The sequence below is a fragment of the Crotalus tigris genome, unplaced genomic scaffold, assembly GCF_016545835.1.
Source record: "Crotalus tigris isolate CLP2741 ecotype Arizona unplaced genomic scaffold, ASM1654583v1 scf7180000018923.2277400, whole genome shotgun sequence".
In the NCBI taxonomy this organism is placed as follows: domain Eukaryota; kingdom Metazoa; phylum Chordata; class Lepidosauria; order Squamata; family Viperidae; genus Crotalus; species Crotalus tigris.
Window position 1 is genome coordinate 1,510,129 of NW_024097276.1, and position 24,384 is coordinate 1,534,512.

The window sequence follows — 24,384 nt, forward strand, 5'->3', positions numbered from 1 at the left end:
AGGGAAGATGATGGTGGATGTAAAAATATTGCAATCAAGTCTAATATGAGGTGCTCAGCCTTTCATAAACTGTTCACACAATATATGAATATAATTAATATTTAATATATTCATGAATATATGAATATATTAAACAAATCGATTAAAGAATTTGCAACAATATTTTGCAAAGCGATTGGATTCTTATGTAGCATATTATTTGTCTTGCAGTCTAGCACGATAAGAACTGGAATAGTTTATCCAGTCTCAAGAAAGCAATACAGATATTTTAGACCTTGCACAAAGCTGAAAACAACTGATATCTGTAGTAGCAGTATGAAATTTTAGGCAGTAGGGATTTTTCCATTATTCCCAATATGTAGCATTTCAACACATATATTTATCATACCTCATCTAAAATTGGTTTTAAAGTAACTTTCAAGTAGTGCTTTCCTACTATTTTCATCATCTCATCTACACACCGAGTAGTTAAAGAGTTTCCTCTGAAGATTGTATTTACTTCTCTGTAATACAATAGAAATAATTAGAGATTCAGAACTATATACATACACACATATCCACAAACATGCATGCAGATATAAGATGACCAAAGTTCTCTGCTGCAGAGTTTCTAGCTAATATAGTCTACAACAATGCAACATTTTAAAGTATCTCTAATATTATGAATATATATCTGGATATATATTATCAATAGATACCAATGTCTTCTAGGTTGCCCTAATAGTAGCCAAATTCAAATTAGTATGCTTAATCAATATTATACATTTATTATGGCATAATTTAATTCTAGACACCTCTTTCCAAACACTCAATCAGAATAGGCACTATCTTCAAAAATGCATGGAAGGATTTCAATTTCTTTTCAGAAATATGATACCATTATACAGAATAAATTCTTCCATCTTTCTTTGGTTCTATATAATCTTGATATTGCTATGCCATTTTTGTTTTTTAAAATCAAATCATTAATAAATTCTAGAAAAATTAGAGAATATGCACATTTTAAAACCACTAATAAGACTAATTCATGCTCAACTGGTCTTCTACCAGGAGGGAGGAAGAAATCTTGGACTGAATCATACTAATCTTTAATGCAATGTTTCATTAATGAAACGTTGGGAGCATAGCATAATTGCAAGGGTTCATTCTTCAATAAATGTAAGAAAGATAAGCTGTGTAAGACCCAATATCTTTTTCTCCAGGATTACAAGATTTCTCCAGAACTTAAAAATAGTGCATGCCAAGAAACAGAAAATTATCTATTTTCTAACAAAATCAAACAACTATTACATATTCATTTCAAAAGAGTCTGAAATCACTTAGTCCTAAGAATAAAAAAAATTGTAATGTTTACTGAGAAAAATAATTTAATATAAAAATGTATGTGACAAGTTTACTCATTTATCTTTGTCATGGAGAGAATGGAAGAAAGTCAAGCACTTACTGGGTTTCCTTCAGTTCTAATTCTGCCACTGCAGTAACAAACTGCACTAATCTATGATGGTGTAGCAACAACCTTACAAGTGGCAAAATACCATCGTATTTATCTCGACACATTTCAGCCAAGATGTAAGCAGCTGATGCAGAAATTGGCTATAAAAAGGGGGAAATGGGATGAATATACATAATTCCTCACATTCAAATATACAGGGAAAAGTTAATAAGAGTAATAGTAATTTTTCAGGTAAATCTTAGCCTAAGTTAAAAAAAAGCTTATGTAAAATAATTTTCTTCCAGTTTCAAGAATTACAATTAATTTTTTGCCAGCTGATTGGAAGAAAACCTTACAGAAATTCTTTTTGCCTTTCATTTGACATAATAGAAAAAAAAATCTCAAAATTACTGTTTATGTTCATATTTAAGTTTTTAATATCAGATGGAGCATCCAACTGCAAAAGAAACTTTCAATAAAAACAAAATCAGTTTTTTGTGTCTGTAGGCTATCCAAAACTGACAGAGCACTCCCAGCAACCAAATAGATTGTTCTCAAAATTAATCAGCAAATTAGGCCTGAGAAAAAGGGTAACGGTACAAACTGAAATGGTTTATCTCTCAGAAATCCACGTTGCCCTTTGAACTCTTATTTCAAAAGATGTCAAAAAAAGATTTGGATTTAGGGAAATTTGAAAGTGAAGAGTAGATAACAGCTTGCCTTTTACAGGATCTTTAAGCTAACCCAAATAGGATCCAAATTTAGTCCACCTAATCAGGAGTCCCCAACCCCTGGTCCATGGACCAGTACCGGTCTGCAGCATGCCAGCAACCGGTCTGCACAAACAAGGAAAGCCCCATCTGTGGGATACAGGTAGCACACAAAACTACTGGTTTTGTGGCCTGTGGAAAAAGCTCTCTCCCTATAAACGGTCCCTAATGCCCCAAAGGTTGGGGAGCTCTGCACTAAATTATGGCAATATTTTTAACTTTATGACAGTATCTTTGACTATAACAAGGATTTAAATCAAAGCATTTGCTGGCCCTGTTATACAGAATGCACTCTCATAATAGTTGTTATGAGTGTGGCTTCCACAAAACATTAATTTCTTAGACAGAAAAGAGGTCTGAAGAAGACTTCACACATATTTATTACACATTCAATTCCATATTGAATTACATTATTGAATTTTGTAATATGTATATCAAAAGGGATAAGAGGAAGTATGAATAATATAAATTTGGGGCAAATAAAAAAGCAAGTTAAATAAAAATCCTTCTTTTGAATAAGTGAGATATAATTCTGTGCCAAATTCAGTAGAATTCTATGTACAAATACAGTCTAAAACCCGGACCAAGAACTGAGATGGTTCTGTTATCAGTATCATAGGTATGCTACCAGATTTTTGCTGGAATAGAAGTTAAGCCTGATTGCTGGCTACATGACAGAATATTTATTCTTGTCTAAAAAAAGAATGTACTGAATCAAATCTGTACAATATGCATACCTCTCAATATTGAACAGATGAAAACGAACAGCTTTTAAAATTCTTTATGAGGAAAAATTTTTAAGCACACTTTTTGCAGAGAACTTTTGTATAGTTCAAATGTTTGTTTTCTGAATAGTAAGCTCTTGACAACCATATCAAATAGCATTTAAAATTCTAACTTTTCATAGAATATAAGAAATTGTTTTTTAAAACTTAACCATTTTAGGGGCTATACAATATTATACATATTGCTTTTTTGAATTCTGAACAGAAATCTAACCTAAAATATCTCCTTTTGAAAGGAGAACTTGTACCACTTCCCATTAAATCCAGCACAGAAGGAGTGGGCTAGTGACACTTGAAAAATGAAAAATACCTCTACTTCAGATGATTTCAGAAGCAAGTCTCTAAGAGACCCATAATACTCAGATGGAAGTACATAATCTTCAGCATAATTTATATTCAGCCTAAGGGATCCATGATCTTCACTTTTAGCAGATTTATTTCCATTATCTTTTGGTTGTAGGAGGTACCTTAAAAATAAGAAATTATAAGGCATAAGATATTCTCTAAATGACAGGCTGAGCAAATTGTAGTTTTAAGCAATTAAGTAAGAATAAACAGAGAATGAAAAAGCAATAGGATCTTTCTCCCTTTCCTTCTTTCCTTTTGTAGATTTGCTAATTTGTACTTATTCATATAGTTAGAAAATGCTTATACTGTCTTCTCACTTCATGGTTATGGATAGCATACAAAAATTCTATTAAATAATTAAAACATTATACATTCATGAAATATAAAATTACAAGAACCAGATTTGTAAACAATAAAAGGCGTGTGTCAATGCCTTTTTATATAATAAAAAGAAGCTTGTCTAAATTCCAGCAACTTGTTCCATAAGAGGCATCTACTACAAAGAAAGCAAAATTCTCGATTCAGATATGTCATGCCACGAGTCATTAAAAGAGGCCTATTAACTGTAAAGATCAATTGTGTACTAAGATGGCTTTCAGAGCATGACTTCTTTGAAGTGGTAGAGAATTCTATCCAGACTAAGAATCCAATGTCATATAAGTCAATGCAACGTTTGTTGTAACAGCTTGTCTGAATGTGCTTTCCCCCTTTCTGTTTGTATAAACTAGGCAGGGGCTTATCTGAGATGTTTTCTCAAATTAGTTTCTTGGTTCAGGTTCAAACCCCACTTATATGACTGTGGCATGGTAATGGTTTTTCCCGGTCCTTCAAAGACATTCTCTATCCCCTCCTAAAATCTCGACAATCTTAATGGTAATTATCCTCAAATGCCATTAGGGAGGAAACCCAGTATTTTTATACATTGTATAAAATATACATTGTACCGATCTGGAACTCTGCCTAACCTGTAGTACAGTTTCTCATACTGTTATTATATTTCACTGCAATGATTATAGATGTATACTTTTTTTAGAGATTGAGTCTTTATTAATGCAATGAACTATTATATCTTGCACAAAGTTTAATGATTTGTTTAAAAAAATAGATTGATTTTTGTGTTCAATATAGCAGTGTTTTTCAAACTGTGTTCCACAGAATCCTAAGATTCTTCAAGAACTTAACAGGTTTCTGTGAGAGACCAAAACCAACCCCATACTTATTCAAATGCAGTCAATTTTCTATTATTAGAGTTTTGCTTCTTAATCATGAGCTCGAGAATGTTTTTTTAAAAACAAACTACAGATCTGTGGCCTGAAAAAGTTTGAAAAGCCCTGTTCTATGTTTTTGGTATCTATCTTTTCAGGAAATGAAACATATTAAAAAAATACTGAAAAGACAACTACTTTACAAGTTGGCAAAGGTTGGTAGCTTGATTTAATAACACTATTAGAGAGCAGGGCTGTTTTATACGCAATTTTACTAAAGCTTTAAATGATACTGGAAACTAGAGCTACCTTGTACACATTGTTGGATTTGCACTATGTTGACATGGCTTTTGAACAGAGTTCTAAACTATTAATCACAATCTGACTTTTCCTGTCTTTGATGCAGTTAAGATTAACTGTTTGTTTTGTAACTTAAAACTTTTTTGTTGGTTTCAATGAAAATGTAGGAAATATTAATTCACTTGGACTAGTCAGTAAAGATATTGAAGATAGAAGAAGCTATGCTAGTTTAATTATGTTAAACTTATTCTTCATTTTACCAATATGACAACTTTGCGCTCAATTCCTTACCATGCTGGGAAAATATCACTTCCTAAAGATTTGACAGGAATCTTAATTTCTCCTAGGAAAAGATCTTGCACCAAGTTGCCATTGTTCCATAAGTCAATCCTGAAAGTTAAATCTTAGTTTTAATAACTGATTAGTTAGCTATCATAACATATCTAATTTTTAAATGATTTTAAATGATCACACAGAACAGCACACCAACTCCACATGCATAAAAGTAAGGTTATTATCTCTCATTTAATAGTCTGTCTGAGTTAATAAGAAAAGTGTATCTTAGTTCTATAGAAAGCAACTGTGAAAATCTACCTAGTAGTTAAAACTGAAACTTTATCAGTAAGAAAAAAGCGATGGTGCCAAGGCATTAAAAAAAAGTATATTTTCTTCTCAGGCATTTACTATTCTTATTTTATTTTTATTAATCCCATTTACTCTTTATTCTGGTTAAACTGTAGCACTTCAATGACACATGCATTACGTATTCTTTAAAATTACTTTTTAGCCAAGACAGTTCAAGTATTCATAACTTAAAAGCATATACACACACTGTATGTGGGTTCCTGAGTCTTACCTCACCAATATTTCTGTTAAACAGCACATATATTAAGAAGAGAAAAAAATTTGTTGGGTTGTGAGATTTCTGAAGATGTAGCAGGTTCTATTGCCTCCCTAAATGTTATACCAACTGTGATATGAATTCAGATGTTCTAACTAACCCTACAGAAAAGCTTTAGTTGAAGTTGGATTAAGAAATAGTATATTATTTTCTTCAAAATATTCCAATTATAATTCCTTCTCAAAATGTATTGCATTGAGAGGTGTATATGTGCATTTGTCCACTCCATCACTGTATATTTCCCCAAATAAAAATGTTTTTGTCTCATAGCAAGAAATGTGTAAATCACAGGCCAGTTAAAATGTCTAAACTGTTATCTAGGTGTACTTGAAAATCAATAGTACTAAATATAATATGATTTACTTCTCCTTAGCCACAGATGGTTATTATACACAATTAGAATAAATACTGTAAGTAACATGCTTTGACTTAATAAATTGCTTTTCTGAATATGCTTCAACTACTGTTTTTGAAGGCATGTTTTTTCAAGGCCAGTTTTAAACTGAATCTCACCCCAAACTTAATAATTACCTCGACCATCTTCAGCAATTACAAAGCAACTTTTTATTTTTATTGTAAGAAGCACTGTCTGCTTTGATTGCAATATCTGAATTAATCTTAATATGTTGAAGAATATACCTGACTTCTAGCTTCTCAATGTCTTCTTCTTCTACTTGAAACTGTGACTTCTTGGTGTAACTACTGGATCTAGTTACCTGAAAACAAAACTTACAAAGTAATTTGTTTCTCTTTTAGCAGTACCCATTTAATTCAGTCTAATAGCTATGCCTTTCTAACATTGTTTGTTACTAGAAAATGGATCTATTTTTAAGTAAAAAAGACATATATCTTGAAATATAAGAAAGACTATTACAGTAAATATTTGCAATGTATCAATGATAACAGTCACTGCTGTAAGTTGGGCACCTCTAAAAAGCATTTTAATAAACTATATAAAACATAACAAAACTATGCTTAATCTTTGTTTTACTCCAAGGCTTTAACCATATTTTGATGTCATGGAAAATTTAGTTAATTAACCCTTGATTTTTAAAGTGTTTTAACAAAATCTCTACAGCTTTTATATTCTTATTTTGAACCATTGCAAAGTCTTGGATTAATTTTCAGGTTCAGATGCTAGTGAAAAGAACCACAGCTAGCATTCTTCCAGGAAGAACATAATAACTTTTAAAACAGAAAACACAGAAGTTGCCACAAAAAATGCTATCTAATGACTGACTTGCAGTTTTAATATATAAGCACCTTTATCTTATTGTTATTTTAAAAATAATCTCTCATAAACCTTTTTCAACCCTTTTAAAAATATTCTAAAACTTTCATGTTCAAGTGAAGGGAGTTGAAAGAAGAAAGCTGGTACTTAAGTTTTTATAGCTATCATGTCAACAGTAATAATCAACACTCATACTTTTCTATTAATAATGCTGGGTCAACAACATTATTGAAACATCCTGAGATAAAATGCTAGAATCCAATGTGTATACATATTTCCCCATTCACTGCTATGTTAAGTACTGAAACAACTTTTGGTGCTAGGTAAGACATATAAAAATCTAGAGGAGAAGATATTACAGACCTAGTAATTTTGAAATCTGAGCTCCCTTTTTTGCTCCAAAAGCAGTACAGAATAAATTGATAGACATAATATCAACATAAGATAAGAAATTAGTTACCTCAAAATAAAAAGTTTCATTAAATTGTGGATTGCTTGTTTTCTTCTTTACCTTTGTCTTCTTTTGATCGTTCCTGTTCCAACATAATACAGCTTTATCATATAGGTCTTAAAATATATTATTGTAATTAACAGGATTAATCTACATGATAAAGCATTTTTTAGTTTAAAACTAAAGGACTTTTAAAAAATTATCCAAGTACATTATTGACTTCTTGGAATTGTATAGCCCCATTAAAATTTTTAAAAATATGGTGTAATTAGGTTAATATTTGTGTCTGAATATATATATACACACACACTACACATACAGTTTGCATTCAGTACATTGGAAAATTTTGGACACTTGGGATTTAAAAATCTATTAAATTTGATTATGTGAAATACTTATTAGGAAAAAAAAACAAAGCAGAAAATTTCAAGGAAGATTTAGAATTAGACTAAGTATAAATGAAATATTATTTATCTATTGCAGTCTGAAACAAATTAAGGATGGATTACAGAATTCAGTTTTTTAAGTTTACATTAGCATTTTATAAGCTCTTATCTACTATTGCTTTCATATATTCATATGATTTCATATAGGGAGACATTTTAAGATATTTTCTTCGTGCTTGGAATCAATGTCTGAGGGGAGAGTAGAGCCATCCAGACTAGTCTTCTCATAACCTAAAATATCAATGTGAGAAGGGAAGCAATCTTTACATGCAGTACTGAATAAAGAGAAAGTAGCACACACCAGAATTTTTGGGAGAAGCAACAAAGTGATTATAATGAATAAAAATATTGTAGAGAATAGCATTCTTTAATACATGGTTTTCTAGTTTAGCCAATCGCATATTCTGAATTCCACATGAAAGTTGTGGATAATACTGCAGTCATGGGGATGCAACAAATGTGTGCTTTTATAAGATCTATATCCCACAGTTCTTTCAGAAGATCAAACAGTGTAGATATCCATTTTTTTTCCCCAACAGAAATCTGGTATGCAAATTGGGATAAGAGCAGTGAGTTGTCCAAAGACATCATGTCAGCTTCCATACCCAAAAGCAGAGTTGAACTCAAAGTTCCCAATTCTAGGACCATATTTTATCCACTGGCTTTACAGTGACATGGTGGACCCCCCCCCCCAAAAAAAGTATTAGATGAGGCACCGTGCCTACAAAAAGCCAAGGAGAGTCTACAGGCACAATATTATCCCATAGCATTACATTAAGGACCTGAAACTTAATTCAGATTATTTTCATGTACAACATGTGTACTGGCACTTTTAAAAACATGCGTTTATATTGTCTTATATGGAACATCCACAACATGCAGGGCTATAATTCAGTATAACGTATCATATAATAAAATATGTATTAACCCTATACATTTTGTTTAATGAAACATTTATCAATTGAAAACTGGTGCACTAATATAACCTAATTTTGGCATAAATTTTCGGTTGTTACCTTGGCAATTTCAAAATATTTTAATTAGTTACCTTGAAGGACCAACAACAGATACTGTGGCATAAGGGTCACAATTTTGCCCATTAATAAGAGGCAGTCCATGACATTCCTTCAAGCTAGAATTAAAAAAAGAAAAAGGAAATTACTAGTCCAGTTGCAGTTCACTTAAAGTTATGCCACATCTAACAGATAAGTGAAAAATAAGATGTGCTAATTCAACTGTCAGCTGGCATTGAACATATATTCTTTGCACAGGTCAGCAACCATGTTGTCAGTTTTCATTGTCTTGTCAGTAACTTTTAGCAACATCTACTAATAATTCTAAGTAATTGGCTTCTTATACCTGCTCCATTCTAGAAGCTATGTGCATTTAATCTTGAGAAAACAAATTGGAGGTGGGATGTTTTCACACTCTTCAAAAACCTGAAAGACATCACACAGGTCAATACCTGTCATCTCTCATTCCAGAAACCAGGCTACAGGTTTATGTTACAGAAGGCAGATTCCAATTTAGAAAGAACTCTCTAGTGGTAACTGGAGCTCAGCAGTACAAATAATTATTCAGAGAGATGGGCTCCTTTCCCAGGATATGTTCAGGCAAATTGAACTGTCATTTGTGTAAGATGCTTTAATTGGGATTCCTGCATTGAGGAGGGAATTGGACAAATGGCCTAAGTGGGACTGCCACTTACAATTTAAGAATTGATTATGCTAGCAAGGAAACTATGTGGTACACAAGGGCGTGGTACATATTAATAATATCAATAGCTATAGAAGTCCCAAACCAGAAATAATTTAACCAGTTTCAGGATTTAATTTTATGATTGTCTGATATATCATCATCCCTTTTCTAGTAAGACAAATCAAATTAAATAAGTGCAAGATCAAATCAATTAGATTTTTAGAAGTTATAAAATTTCATGTAACTGACGGGATGGTAATCTCAAACTTTCTCAAACTCTGGGACCTTAAAATTTGGGTATACAAGGCTTGCTTTAACTGTTATCTTCTCTCTCTCATCCCCCAAACACGAAATTTCCAGTTGGAGAAAGTAAATGAAAACTGATAGATCTCATGTTAGGTACCAAAATTCTTTTTTTAAAAAAAGATAATATTTTCCCAAGTTAAGAAAATTGAATTATAAGGGTTTTTTTTAAAAGGAATGCAGTCATTATTAAAAAGTAAAATTCAAGAATGTTTTGCACTTGGAAATTTTCCTACTTAGTTAAAAAGATTCAGTAATAACATTTTAATCTATTTATTTTCCATAAGCAAACAGTTTTTTTAAAACAATTCATAAATATCCTTACTGTACTACTAGCTGCTGGCATACAGATCCATTATCTGTAATCAGTTCATTTAGTCGTAATTCAAGATGTACTTTTCCCTGTTGGTAAAGAGGAAAAACATTGAGTTGAAAGTCTGTCAAATTATACTTCTTGTTATGTTGCCAATACTATTCTACATGTTTTCAAAATGTTTTCTAAAAGTTATCATCAAATTACAAAAAGCAGAAAAACTGAAAGCCCTTTCCATAAAAAGAATAAAACTCCAAATCTTACCAATTAGCATATTCCTATGAAAATATTAAATTTAAATTATTACTGAATAAATTCCACCAAGAAGTCAAATATTAAGCATTAGAGCATAACAATAGATATTGCTTCTACTTCCTCTAAGAAACAATTGATAACATGTAAGCTCATGATCTACATTAATAAAAAATGTCAAAGAGAACATATGGTAGAATATTAATCCCAAAGGAGGAACCATGAATTCAGGTAGTCTTTGTTTAGTGACTATCTTATTTAGCAACTGTTGATGATGGTGATGATGTAAGTTTAGGACTTTTTCAGGTCTCTATAGCAAAGGATAGCTAGAGTAAGACAAAAGCACAGTTGCCAATCCAAACTGTGGTTGCAAATGAGAACTACCTGTATTCATCTTTCTAAGGCTTGTTTTTCTCCTGAACTGATTCATATTGCTATGTAGACTAACAGCAATTATGGAATAGTACAGAGCAACCCGAAAACAATAACCCAACATACAGTAATTACAGCATCTATTTAATATTTCAAGATACAGATTTATGAAAATCTTTAATTTAGCCAGTGTCGATGTGCTAAACACGCTAGGTACAGATAGTCCTCAACTTATGATTGCTTGCCTAATGATAGTTTGAATTAACAGCCTCCAAAAAGACAGTCATGATCTAAATTTGAACTTATGACCATCGCCCATCCACCCCCATCGTTACATAATTGCAATCTGAGTGCTTGACAACTGGTTCACATTTATGACCATTTGCTTCTACTTCTATGGTTCCATGGTTAGGTGATCATGATTTTTGGTTTTTGTCTTTTTTTTTTTTTTGCAAAAAATGGCAAAAAACACCATTAGTTAAACTGGATCACACTTAACAACTATGTGATACAACTTCCAACCATGGTAAACATGGTCATAAAATCAGGCCCAGTTACATGATGACTCGACTTATAACAATGACTTACATCAGAAATTCTGGTTCCAGTTCTGGTTGTAAACTGAGCACTACCTGTATTTTTAACTCTAACCTGAAAACTGTTATCTTCTCATAAAGAAATCACTGGAAATCAATATTTCAAAGATGGCTTGTATTTGGAATTACTTGTATAAACGTTTTTCTTATCATTTCTTCCTTTATTAGAATAGTCTTTGCTAAGGCTTTTTAAAAACTAATGAGCATGTATGTGCCATTATCTCTATTATAAAAGCTTTGAGAAACAGATAATTTGACATTAGAGGCAGTCCTTATGTAATCATTGCCCCGTGGAATGAAAATTCAGAGTTATAATGGTGCTGAAAAAGTAGATGTATGATCAGTCCTTGAACTTATAACAGTTCCAATGTCATGTGAACACAATTCAGGCACTTTGCAACTAGTACCCACTATGATGGTTGTAGTGTCCTTGGGCACATAACGACCATTTGCGACCTTCATAGCTTGCTTCCAAAAGCACAGTCAATGCTGTCATCATGTAATGTTTTGCTTAATGACTGCACATGATTTGTTTAACAACTGCAGCAGAACTGACATTCTAAGATGTGTATTTCACTTAAATATTACATTATATAATGATGGAGATGCCAATTCCAACTGCAGTCATCAAGTGAGGACTATCTGTAATTATTTTGTAAAGATTGGAATTATTTTAGGCAACAAGAGCTATCTTATAATGCAGTATCTTAGTCTTTCAGAAACATATCCTTAAAGATATTTTACTGTATTTTCCATAATCCCTGATCAGTGGTCAGTTCTAGATGATACTAGCTTGGAAAAGCTACAATTGCTTCATATTTCTTGCGTAAAAATGACTCTGGGCATACATTTAAGCCCTGCCCTCTTAGTCATTTTATCTTCCAGATGTACCCACCCTAGAGAAGACCTGTTTAGAATTTAACAAGCAATAAATAACTTTTTGCTAGAGCATTTCCAGCCTTGCAGATGTTAAGGTAGTCTTTGACTTATGACAATTGAGACCAGAATTTCTATTGTTAAGTAAGGCGGCTGTTAAGTGAGTCATAATCAATTTTACAATCTTTTTTGCATGGTTGTTAAGCAAATTGCTTGTTAAGTTGTTAAACACAGTTGTTAAAGGAATCTGGCTTTCCCCACTGACTTTGGTTGTCAGAAGCTGGCTGGGAAAGTTGCACATAGCAATCATATGACCTGGGATGCTGCAACTGTCATAAATGCATACCAACTGCCAACCATTTGAATTTTGATCACATGACCATGGAGATGCTGCAACAGTTGTACTGTAAGTGCAAATACCAGTTGAAAGTCACCATTGTGACTTCCAATGCTGTTGTAACTTGGAACAGTCACTAAACAAATGGTTGTAGTCAAGGACTACCTGTATTAAGTGCTTTGTTTTCAAAGATATTTTATTCAATCTAGGAAAATTAATAAGTAACAAGTATTCGAAATATGTCCACTTTATAAAAAATACTGAGCTCATGAAATCAAAATAGATTTTTTTCTAGCATTATTTTACAAATTATATTGGCCTATTGGCTGATTTAACAGAGTAGATACTAACAAGTAATTACATCAGCTATGTATTCTGGTAGTAGCTAAGAATGGCTTATTTATTAACTTGCTTTCCCAAGAGAAACACACTTTTCAAATGTGTGTGGCAAAAGTATGTGAACCTTTGCTTTTAGCATCTGGTGAGGCCCCCAGGAGCAGTAATAACTGCAACTAAATGTTCCAAGAACTGTTAATTCAGTCCTGCACATTGGTTTGGAGAACGAATTCAACTTAGGGATGTTGGTGGGCTTCCTTAATTCAAGACCTTCCACAACATTTCTATAGGATTAAGGTAAGGATTTTAATTTGGCCATTCCAAAACATTAAATTTCTTCTCCTTTAACCATTCTTTAGTTGTACGACTTGTGTATTCAGTCTTGCTGAATGACCCACTTTTTCTTTTCAACTCATAGACAGATACTCTGATGTTGTCCTGTACAATTTGCTGGTACAATTCAGAATTCATAGTTCCATCAATGATGGCAAGCCATCCTGGTCCAGAAGCAGCAAAGCAGCCCCAAACTGTGATACTGCCATTACCATGTTTGATAGATGGCATAAGGTTTTTATGCTAAAATGCAGTGCCTGTCTTTCGCCAAACATAATGCTTTTCATTCAAGCTAAAATTATCTATTTTAGGCTCATCTGTCTACAGAATATTTTTTCAAAAACTTTCGAGCTTATCCACATGGCTTTCACAAACTGTAGATAGGCAACTATGTACTTTTTGGAAAGTAATTGTTTTCTCCTTGCAACTCTGCTATGTACATCATTATTGCTCAGTATTCACCTATTGGAATTCTCATGAACACTAAATCCATGAGCAATCTCTAGTTCCTTAAACATTATCCTGATTTTCCTTGAGAACTTCCACAGTATTACACATATTGCTTTTGGGGTGATCTTGGTTTGTCAGCCACTCCTGGGAAGTCTAACAATGGTGTAGAACAGTCTATTTGTATACAATCTGCCCGACAGTAGACTGGTAGAATCCAAACTCTTTAGAAACAGTTCTGTATCTTTTTCAGCCTGATGAGCATCAACAATTAATTCAGAATCTCCTTTCTTCAAGTCACGACACACTTCTACATACTTGCATTATGAAGATCAGACTTTGATAGCAAATACCCAAAATTCTGTTGTTTAAATAAGACAGGACTTCAGTCATACCTGATTATCATCCCACTGATGACATTGATAATGACCACTCTAATTTTCTCTTTGAATAAACTGATAATACTAGAAGTTCACATACTTTTGCCACATACAACTATGTAGCTTTGGATCATTTTCCCCAAATGAACAAATGAACAAGTATAATGTTTTTGATTCATTTAATTCTTTTTATCTAGTTTAGGACTTGTGTGGAAAACAGATCACATTTAAGTTATATTTATGCAGAAATATAGCAAATATAAATGGATTTATAAATGTGTAAGTATCACTATACATACATCAGCATTAGTTTTCATGTTTATTTAATTTTACCTGAACTTCTGAGTTAGAATCAACTGGTTGAAGTATAAACCACGTTTCCTTGCCAGAATATATGCTCAAATCTTCTTTTTTGATAGCTATTTTACCTAAAAGAAAAATAGAGTGGGTAAATTAACTAAAAAAGTATTACGTCTATCTAACACAGCTCTAGAAAAGATCTGCATCAGAATACTCTATATCCTAAACAACATCTTTAAAATACAATCTTCCAGTACTTTGCATTCTAGCATTAGGAAACTGTGGTAAATGTAACTAGCACTGTTTGAAGATGAATGAAGGCAAAATTTCAGAATAAAATGTCTGGTTTTACATGTTATCCCAGAATATCCGATTCAGACTGATGATAGTTCAAATGGAATGCATTAATTTAGTCATTTGGGATGGAAAATCACCTGAGCTTCACATCATGTAGAACAAATATTTTATATTTTAAAGAATGGAATGCATGTCCTTGATCAATAATTTTATATTTAATATAACAAAACAACCCATGAATATTAATATATCAATTGTTATTCCTTACCTATACGCAGGTCCCTCTGTAGAACATTTTTGTCATAAATATAGAATGATAAATATTGGAATATTCTTGGTATTTCAAAGTAAAACTCTTCTCCAAAAAATGGACTGTGAAAACAAATTAGCAAACTACCTGATTATTTTGTACCGTATTACCTTATCTGCATTATATTTGTAAGTTACAAATTTTAATAAAAAGATTCTGAACGTAAGTCCCTTTCAAGGAATTATTCTGCTAATTTTAGCATAGTGTTCCTAATTAACATTAGGATAGATATTTTATTAAACAGTAACTCCTCAGAACCTTTCACTGTTTTTGCACATGCCATTCTCTATACAAAAACTCCAAAAACTTTTTGGAAACTGTCTACTATCAAGTCTTACCTGTTTCCAGAATGCCCTATGAATGATGGCTATGCTTGATTTGTAAGGTAGATTGTACCTCAGGAGAATATAAGGAACAAACAAAAAAAAATTAAATCTTAATTCAGGAAAGCAAATATTATTTAGTAGGCCCTACTGTAACTTGTTGAGGTGAACCTTATGAACAGAGTGCAGAATAGGCCAGTAAAAAAAATGGGAGAAGTGACATTTTATGTGAAGAAAGTCCGTATGTGCAGGCATCCAAGAATCTGAGCACAAAGGTCTAATTTAGAGAGCTTGCCTAGGACCACAGAGAAGGATAAATAGCAAAAAATATTTTCTTGCTGGCATGATACCGATTGCCAGGTCAGGTAGAAGATAGGGATAATGCTGTTCCAAGCTAGAATTCAGAACCTTCTGGGAGGAAAGATGCATTAATAATGGAGACTTAAAATAACCACATTTCCATTGGAAAACAACTTAGCAAATATTGCAAAGTCACAAAAAATCCTCTGTGGTCTTGCTTATGGTTTCATTTTCCAGAAAAATGAGAAGATTGGCTGTTCCAATATGATCTAATCAATAAGGAGGTTTTCATTGAAGAGCTAAAAGCACTAGAAATCTTGCGAGGAAATGACCATATCATCAGATACTAGAATGGGAGAGTTAAATCTCATACAGTCAGTGAGGGACACGATCACAAATCTTTAAACAAAGAACAGAGCTTTCCCCTACCCTAAACTGGGACTAAGTAATGCTTTATGTAGAGCATGCAAAATACAAAAACAAAAAGGTCTGAAATCTATGAATAGTTTGCAACTGAAACACTGTCATCACTGGAATTCTGTCATTATGGCTTTGTAATTTTTCCAAAAGAAAAATCACTTATCAGGAATGCTTGGATTTGAATTTGCCTAATTGGTTCCAGTCCTGCCTTGCTAGCAGTAGTCCAACATGCAGAAAGAAAAACTGGAGATGGTTGTGCATGCACATTAGATTTTAGGAGAGCCAATTTCAAGAAGTTAAAAAAATGCTGGGTAGGTCAACTTGGACAGAAATCCTTGGGTCAAAGGAAATAGAAGAGGGTTGGCAACTTCTCAAAAGCAAGATACTTGTGGTGGATTGTAGTCTGGATTCCCAGGAGGGAGTGGCTGCTTTCCAGAGGAAAGCTTGAAGTTTGGTCTGTAGGAATGAAGTTAAAATGGCTGCTCCCTAGCAGTTCACAGAACATATATACAGTTATGCAGATAGTCACTTTAGTTTGCAAGATTCAGTCTATTAAAAACAATAAAGAAAACTACTCAGAAGTAATTCCACGTGTTCTTGGTTCTTGAGCCTGATAGTACTGAATATACACTCTCTATTTCAGTGGTTCTCAACCTTTCTAATGCCGTGACCCCATAATATAGTTCCCCATGTTGTGGTGACCCCCAAGTGGGTGTGGCCACCAATAAGAGGGAGTAGGACAGCTAGGGAAAAGGGAAAAAAATGGCGGACAGCGTGGTTTGGCGACCCCCGTGAAATGGTCATTCGACCCCAAATGGGGTCCCGACCCACAGGTTGAGAACCACTGTTCTATTTCAATGAAAAGGGAAAAAAAAGTCACAGAAAAAAATGTGGAAGCATGAACAATTTTCATCTAAATAAGAATCAAAAAGATTATTTAGGAAAAGGAGAGTAGATACAATCACCAAGAAAACATACCAGCAATTAGCCAATAACTTTAGAAATAATATTGGGATAGGATGGCGAACAAAAGAATTCTGAGGAACAAGAGGCCTTTTTAAATGATGTCAGAAGAGAAAGAAAAAGGGGATATGAAGAAGATTATAGGATGGAAACATGGATGGGTAGAGGGCAACATTTTTCTACTTTGCTTTTTTCTTCTCTCCATAGGGGAACCCCTCAGATGGTTGCAAGCAGAACAACTGTCATAAGAAATAGTAATCCAAGATAATTAGTCATCAGTTAAGTCCTATATCAATTACCTCTTAGAATCTTGAAGGAACACATTACAGATGTTTTCTCAAAATCCTTTTCTTTTATGTTTGAGAAATCATGGATGGACATTAGTGCTGAAGGACTGGAGAAGGGGAAATGTTGTATACTTATAGATGGGTCAGCAGTCAGTTTTTAAGCAAATGTATCATTTGGCAGGAGCTAGCATGGATTATTAAGAACTGGTCATGCCAAATCAACCAGTTATCCTTTTTAATAAATTGACTGGTTTAATTGAGTATGTTGAACACAGTGTAACTTGTCTTCAGAAAGCATTTGATAAAGTCTCCTATGAAATCCCAGCAGAGAAGATGAGAAGACAATTTGGACTATGCTACTTCAGAAGGATGGATACAAAGCTTGTTGAACACCTCTATTAAGTGCAGATTTCTGTCAAGCTGGAAAGAGATGATTGGCATAATTGGTGATTTTATTTATCACCCAGCCAGCTTTCATGCCTAAGAGAGCCTAGAACTCAGTTTCGTGATTCCTATAAGCATCTTTACTACTGTGCCAAACTGACTTTATGTGAGATAAGATGGCTATATAAAGCGAAGAATAAATAAAGCAGGGTTCCATTCTAAGCCCTGTACTATACAATGTATTTTTATATGATTGATAAATGGTTTGTTGTTGTTAGTTGTGAAGTCGTGTCCGACCCATCGCGACCCCATGGACAATGTTCCTCTAGGCCTTCCTGTCCTCTACCATCTTCTGGAGTCCATTTAAGCTCACGCCTACTGCTTCAGTGACTCCATCCAGCCACCTCATTCTCTGTCGTCCCATTCTTCTATTGCCCTCAATCTTTCCCAGTATTAGGCTCTTCTCCAATGAATCCTTGCTTCTCATTAGGTGGCCAAAGTATTTGAGTTTCAACTTCAGGATCTGGCCTTCTAAAGAGCAGTCAGGGTTGATCTCCTCTAGGACTGACCGGTTTTATCGCCTTGCAGTCCAGGGAACTCGCAGGAGTCTTCTCCAGCACCATAGTTCAAAGGCCTCAATTCTTTGGCGCTCAGCCTTTCTTAAGGTCCAACTTTCACAGCCATACATTGCAACTGGGAAAACCATGGTCCTGACTATATGTACTTTTGTTGGATGATGTCTCTGCTTTTTAGTATGCTGTCTAGATTTGCCATAGCTTTCCTCCCCAGGAGCAAGCGTCTTTTAATTTCTTGGCTGCAGTCCCCATCTATGGTGATTTTGGAGCCCAGGAAGATAAAATCTGTCACTACCTCCATTTCTTCCCCATCTATTTGCCAGGAATTGAGAGGGCTGGTTGCCATGATCTTGGTTTTCTTAATGTTGAGTGGTTAGATATGATCTAATTTACATATGACACAAAGATCTGAGGGATAATAAACATTGTATAGGACAGTCAAAATTCAGGGAAATCTGGAATTTTGGAATTTCTGGAACAACTGTCTGAAAATTAGACATACATTAGGAAGGACAAATATAATGTCCTTTGTTTACATAAGAAAAATTAAATGCATGAGTGCAGAGTGGGAAAGATCATACTGGGCAACAGAATATGCAAAAAAAATCTGAGTGTTTTACTGGGTCACTAGTCTCAATTGGCCAAACAGTGCGAGGAAAAAGATTACACTGGACAAAAAAGGTTTCAAAAGTTTTATTTCCTGAAGTGATTATGTTAGTCCCCTTCAACTGAATACAAATATAATTTCAGAATTACTGTAGTACCTAGGAATCTTGAGAAATATGAAATTAACTCTTAATGATTATTTTTTTACTTGCATAATGTTTCTGATACACTCCATGAGTTCAACCGAGCCAAAAGTGTTTTGCTGATTTTTGTTTGTACTCAGAGTCCAATGCATCTCGCTGTAGTGTCCAAAAGTAGTCAGCCAACATTGATGGATTCCAGTTGCCCTGATACTGTTTTTCCATTGTGGAAAAATCCTAGCGAAATCTTTCACCATGTTTGTCACTGACTGCACCTAGATTTTCAAATCCAGGTGTGAACGAAGAAAATGAATCTTCAGTGACATATTGTACTTCATGGTCTTGTATGCTGTAAGACATTTGTCAACTAGTTGAATGTAGTTTGGTGCTCTAGTAGATCTCCACAGATATTCCAGTTGGATTTAGTGCAGTGGATATATTTCAACAACAGTTATATGTTTTTGTATGCTTCTTTCATGTGTGCAGCATAGCCAACATGTACTGAAAAGTGTACATTGCCATTGTGTAAAAACAGAAGAGTTTTATAAAATGGTACATGACAGGTTAAATTACAGGTTAATTTCATGATTAGCAGTCAAAAATCTATAAGATATCCCCAAAAGTGCTCAGAAAGCAAAACTGTTTTTGTCCAGAGTTACATGCAACCCAGGGCTGCGTCAAGAGAACTATACAAGATAAATGACTTGTTTTCTATTTTGCACTGGTCAGACAATATCTAAAAGTCCTGACACCAAAGTTTAGGACAAATATGTCCAGAGAATAGCAACCAAGATCTCAAAGAATATGAAAGAAAAAACTTATGAAGAAAAGTTACGAGATGCTGAATATGTTTATTATGAGGTAGAGATGCCTGCAGGAAGATAGGACAGCTGTTTTCAAAAAACTGAAGTCTTGTTCTGTGCTGCACTAGTGGGCAAGACAAGAAATTATGTTTTTAAATTACAAAGAAACAGACCTTAATTGGGCATCAAGAAAAAATATTTACATTAACAGATGTTTAGCAGTGAAACAGGCTTGCCATAGGAAGTGGTCAACTCTTTTACTAGAATTATTAAATTGAAGCTCAAGAGACATCTTCCAGAGATGTGGACTAAGGAAGCTAGATGAGATTATTCTAACCCAAGGCTTCCTTCCAACCCTTATAATCTATTATTTACTTCTAGAATCTACCAAGCCAACTCTGACGACTTTATGATGGAGGAAGAAATTGAGTTGTCCAAGACTGTTCCTGGATCAACAAATTTTGCACATTTCTATTCCTTCTGTATGCTCAGTTCCAATTAATAGAAACACAATATAACAATTAGAGCTCTGATGAACATCTACTACACTAAGTAATATATTTAGACAATCAACAGTATATTAATATTATAAATGAATAAAATACCCCTTCAATTTTCTAACTTAACTAAGGTTTGCTTTCTAACTAAGATTTACTTTCAGTAAGTAAAACTGATGTCAAGATTAGAAGCTCACCTTAAAGATTTCTCTACCACTTGAGTACGAAATACCTCTTCTTGATCCAAATTGATTGTACAAAAGCAGTCTCTCATTTTATTTGGTCCTGGATATGGCACTAAGTTTTTGGCTTGACCTGTTGACAAAATGAAATATTTTTAATACCATGTAGAAGAAAACCATGGTTCAATCAAATGGAATGTTGAGATGATTTTATTCTCATCATGTTAAAAAAATAACAACATACTGAAGTAAGTAGCCAATAAATATTATTATTGTATTTACTGCTAAAAATTACTCTACCACAATTTGGAGTTCTTGTGGTGAAACACAATTTCCATAAATCCCATCCTGTATTATTAGGAAACACAAAGAAGAAAGTCACAAGATTGAGAAAAATGCAATCACATGGACACATCACAGAACTCTATTTAATTTAGCCTAATGAGACATCATATTTCAATCTCATCCAAATCTCACCTAATTTTTATTTATACTTCAACTATTTTGAGAAATAAACCTCTCAGAAATCTACTTTAAGGATAACTGTACAGCCCCATATTAAGACATCTATAAATAAGATAACTCTAGTTTATTAGAGATATTTAGGAAACTTAACCTACTATCTCAATAATCTTATTATCTAAAAATATTACAGAGACGCTATACAAATACTAGGGATTTGTAGTGAACTGAATTCTACTTGGAAAGAAAAAATAATGGCATAAGCAGGATGAATTAATTAAGCAAATACTTTTAAAAAATGAAGAAGCTTCTTGAATGAGAATTGAAATGTCTTCAAAGAAAAACAAGAAAATCTAGTTGCCTCTTGAAAAAGCATCTTTGGGACAACCATGACCTGGATGACTGAGAATCTCCATAGACATTTAGCTTTTTAAAAAATGTTTCTTCTTGGGCTTGTGTGGCCAGAAAAAGGCATGTTTGATAGTGAAGGCACCATATCTCATTTCTCCCTTCAAATCTAGATTGTTACACAACACTAACAAATACTAAATGGAGATAAAATATATATATAAAATTAAATATATCACTAATTTTTATTAAATACGTAAGCAGGATAAAATGAAGTATTTCTAAAAAATGGTTTGTAGGAATTGGGATATATTTTAATCACAGGTTCTTGTTTATTAAAACTAAATCCAGCATCTCAATGAGAAACTGATACAGTACAGAAATTTGATTGGGATAAGATCAAATACCGCTGGCTAGCAAGCCTACGCCAGTATTTTGAAAGTGTAATATACACTATAAATACTAAAAATTTTGAAAGCAGGCATGGTTTTAAATCAAATCTAGAACAGAAGACCATATTGCAAGATACATTTTCATTGAAAACATTTTTCTTGCAATTATTTCAAATGCGTGAGAAAGGAAACGGGTTACATTTGACTTACATGAAAGTACTTCAGTTCCTCCCATTTCAACAAAACCACTACATCCTGTTTGTTCTGGTTACCCTAAAATTGACTCATAACATTATCACTTTTTTATTCCCTATATCTCAGACTATAATTTTTACATTTTCTATCTTCAAGTTAAGATGCACCTTGGTTATATTTGCCAGAAACATCCTATTAACTTTGTCTATTTTGATAGCCACTGTTATATCATGTTTAATAATAATAAATATAATATTCTCCTCCCAAACTGTGGTCTTTTATACAATTTCCGGATAAATCACACGCAAGTAACAAAACATTTCCCCCTTGAAAAGGTTTCTTGTTAAACAAGTCCCAATTTTACCCAAAAGACCAGTTTTTTTAGAAATTAAAATCTATAAATGCTAAAATTTTCATTAAAATGTCATGGTTGCAGTTATAACTATTTAACATACTAAAATTATAATAAATACAAATGAATTTCCTAAACAAATATACTGTTATCTACCAATCAAACATGGGTATGCAGTTCAATTTTTTTCAGTCAAAATAAATTTCAGGTAAAGGTAAGATGTTAGAGAATCATTGTTATGAATTGGTAAAAATCATTAGTCGACTCCTTTGAACTAAATCATTGCAAAGGCATTTTCATTGGTCTTATTTATTCACTTCAGAGATTTTTCTCAGTAGGAACAGAAAGAATATTTGCATTATTTCACATTTTCCTCAAAGTTTAAAAATATCTAAGAATTGGAATGAAAACAGGAAAAGTGATACTTCTATTCCAAGCTATAAATAAATTTGGAATGTAGAAGTAAAAACCGTTCTACAAAAATTTCAGGACAAGATACATTTTGAACTATGATAATTCATTTATTAAGGACAGTGTTGATCAATAACCCAAAGGGTTGCTAAACATGGAATTGTACTGTATATGTCATACACGTCATTTTCAAATTTTGATAAGCACTGGTGTTTTTCATTTATAGTCGTTCTAATAATTTTTAAGACTTAAAGCTGCATTTGTATATATGTGTACATAAAGTTTCTTACACATAAAAATATGATTTAAACACTATTGTAGTGATGGCTGCATTCATTCAATCAGATGTACACCATTTACCAAATACGTACATGAAGACTTATCAATGGCAAGCTCAATTTAAATCAGTAGTTTTTTTTGGCATTTAATGTGAGGACATCTTGTTATACTACTAGATATGCAGTTGGTTTGCAAGACTACTGTAATTACAGTTTTACATAACATTCACATGTTCATTTCTCTCCTAATGCAGCATCCACTTGTAACTTACTGTAAAGATCAGGTGATAGCAATGGCATTAATAAGTGGACTATAGGTGTCAAATATTGTTTTGACAGGATACAACCTAGAGTGTTATATATAGGATTTGTTAGTAAGTATTCTTTGGTATGTTACTTTTAAGCCTTAAATGTTATTTTAAAATTCTCCTTCATTGGTATTTTTAAATCTGTCAAAATACAATTTGTTGTTCAATAGACTAACATAATTAACCCTCTGGAAACTTAATTATGAAGAGAAATGTCAAGGATTTGTCCTATAAGTCTACCTTGCTATATAGCCAAATTAAATTTCACCTAAAACATTTAAGTGTTACTACACAGAACAGTTTCCACATAAAAAGTCAGAATTGGGAAACATCTATCAAATGTAACATGTAATAAAAGCTTTCAAGTAATAGTTAGGAAATGAGAGTTAGCTCCAGGCCAGAGAAAAAGTGGACTGCCTTGCTTAACTCCTGAATCTCTTTAAACAAATACTTGATTCCAAAACTTACACAAATATCCCCATTTACTTCACATGCCAGTTTTTACCACCCTGATGCTCTCAGATCCTAATGGATTACAACCCTCCCATTCCCAGCTAAAAAGTAATGTTATACCCACACATTATCTATCCCGGTGCAAAATCTTCCTTTGAAGGTCCCTTTTATTTATTTTTACATCAACTCTCATCTTCAGTCACTCCTCTTTCTTTCTGATAGGGTTGCACGCGTGTATTGATTTCTCATTATTTACGTTTATTTTCGAAAGGTTTGGACCGCTTTATTCTATGAAATCTGAGTGGCTTACAATACCCCTCCAATAAGAGGGGTAAAAGCAACCCATCAAAACAAGAAGGGGCACCAACAAGTAAATTAATCACAATTACTGCATTACTGATGCACTTCCACCCAGACTGCCTGTAGCTTTTAGCCATGAGGCGGACTAATCTATTCCTACACAAACGCACACACCAGCCGAAAACACCCGGGGAAGCAGCAGAGGTTGGAGGGCTGGGGCGGATGAGTCAGTGAGGACGCTACAAGGCACAGGTACTTCCTTCCGGCTCTGCCGTTTCGTCTCCGACCTCCGCCCTCACACGCACTTCCCTCACCCTCTCTTTCCGGCCACGGACTTGTACATATATATACACACACAGAACCGGGTCCGGATAGTCGACCCCTCC

General features: G+C 33.5%; 1 protein-coding gene across 5 annotated transcripts in view; it reads right to left on the bottom strand.

Annotated features, from left to right (window-relative positions):
- RASA2 (RAS p21 protein activator 2) overlaps positions 1-24,384 on the bottom strand; it is a 50,062-nt gene that overhangs the window by 25,241 nt on the left and 437 nt on the right. For 2 of the 5 annotated variants that reach the window (XM_039357453.1, XM_039357455.1), the window contains exons 2-12: positions 20,515-20,632; positions 14,978-15,081; positions 14,446-14,540; positions 10,196-10,272; positions 8,918-9,001; positions 7,433-7,505; positions 6,381-6,457; positions 5,132-5,230; positions 3,298-3,454; positions 1,445-1,593; positions 389-503 (exon numbers count right to left, since the gene is read on the bottom strand). In XM_039357453.1, coding sequence (XP_039213387.1) covers positions 389-503; positions 1,445-1,593; positions 3,298-3,454; positions 5,132-5,230; positions 6,381-6,457; positions 7,433-7,505; positions 8,918-9,001; positions 10,196-10,272; positions 14,446-14,540; positions 14,978-15,081; positions 20,515-20,632 — 1,148 coding nt within the window. Of the gene's footprint in view, positions 1-388; positions 504-1,444; positions 1,594-3,297; positions 3,455-5,131; positions 5,231-6,380; positions 6,470-7,432; positions 7,506-8,917; positions 9,002-10,195; positions 10,273-14,445; positions 14,541-14,977; positions 15,082-20,514; positions 20,633-23,822; positions 24,345-24,384 lie in introns of those variants that run through there. The other 3 variants (XM_039357452.1, XM_039357454.1, XM_039357456.1) reach the window with 2 other exon arrangements.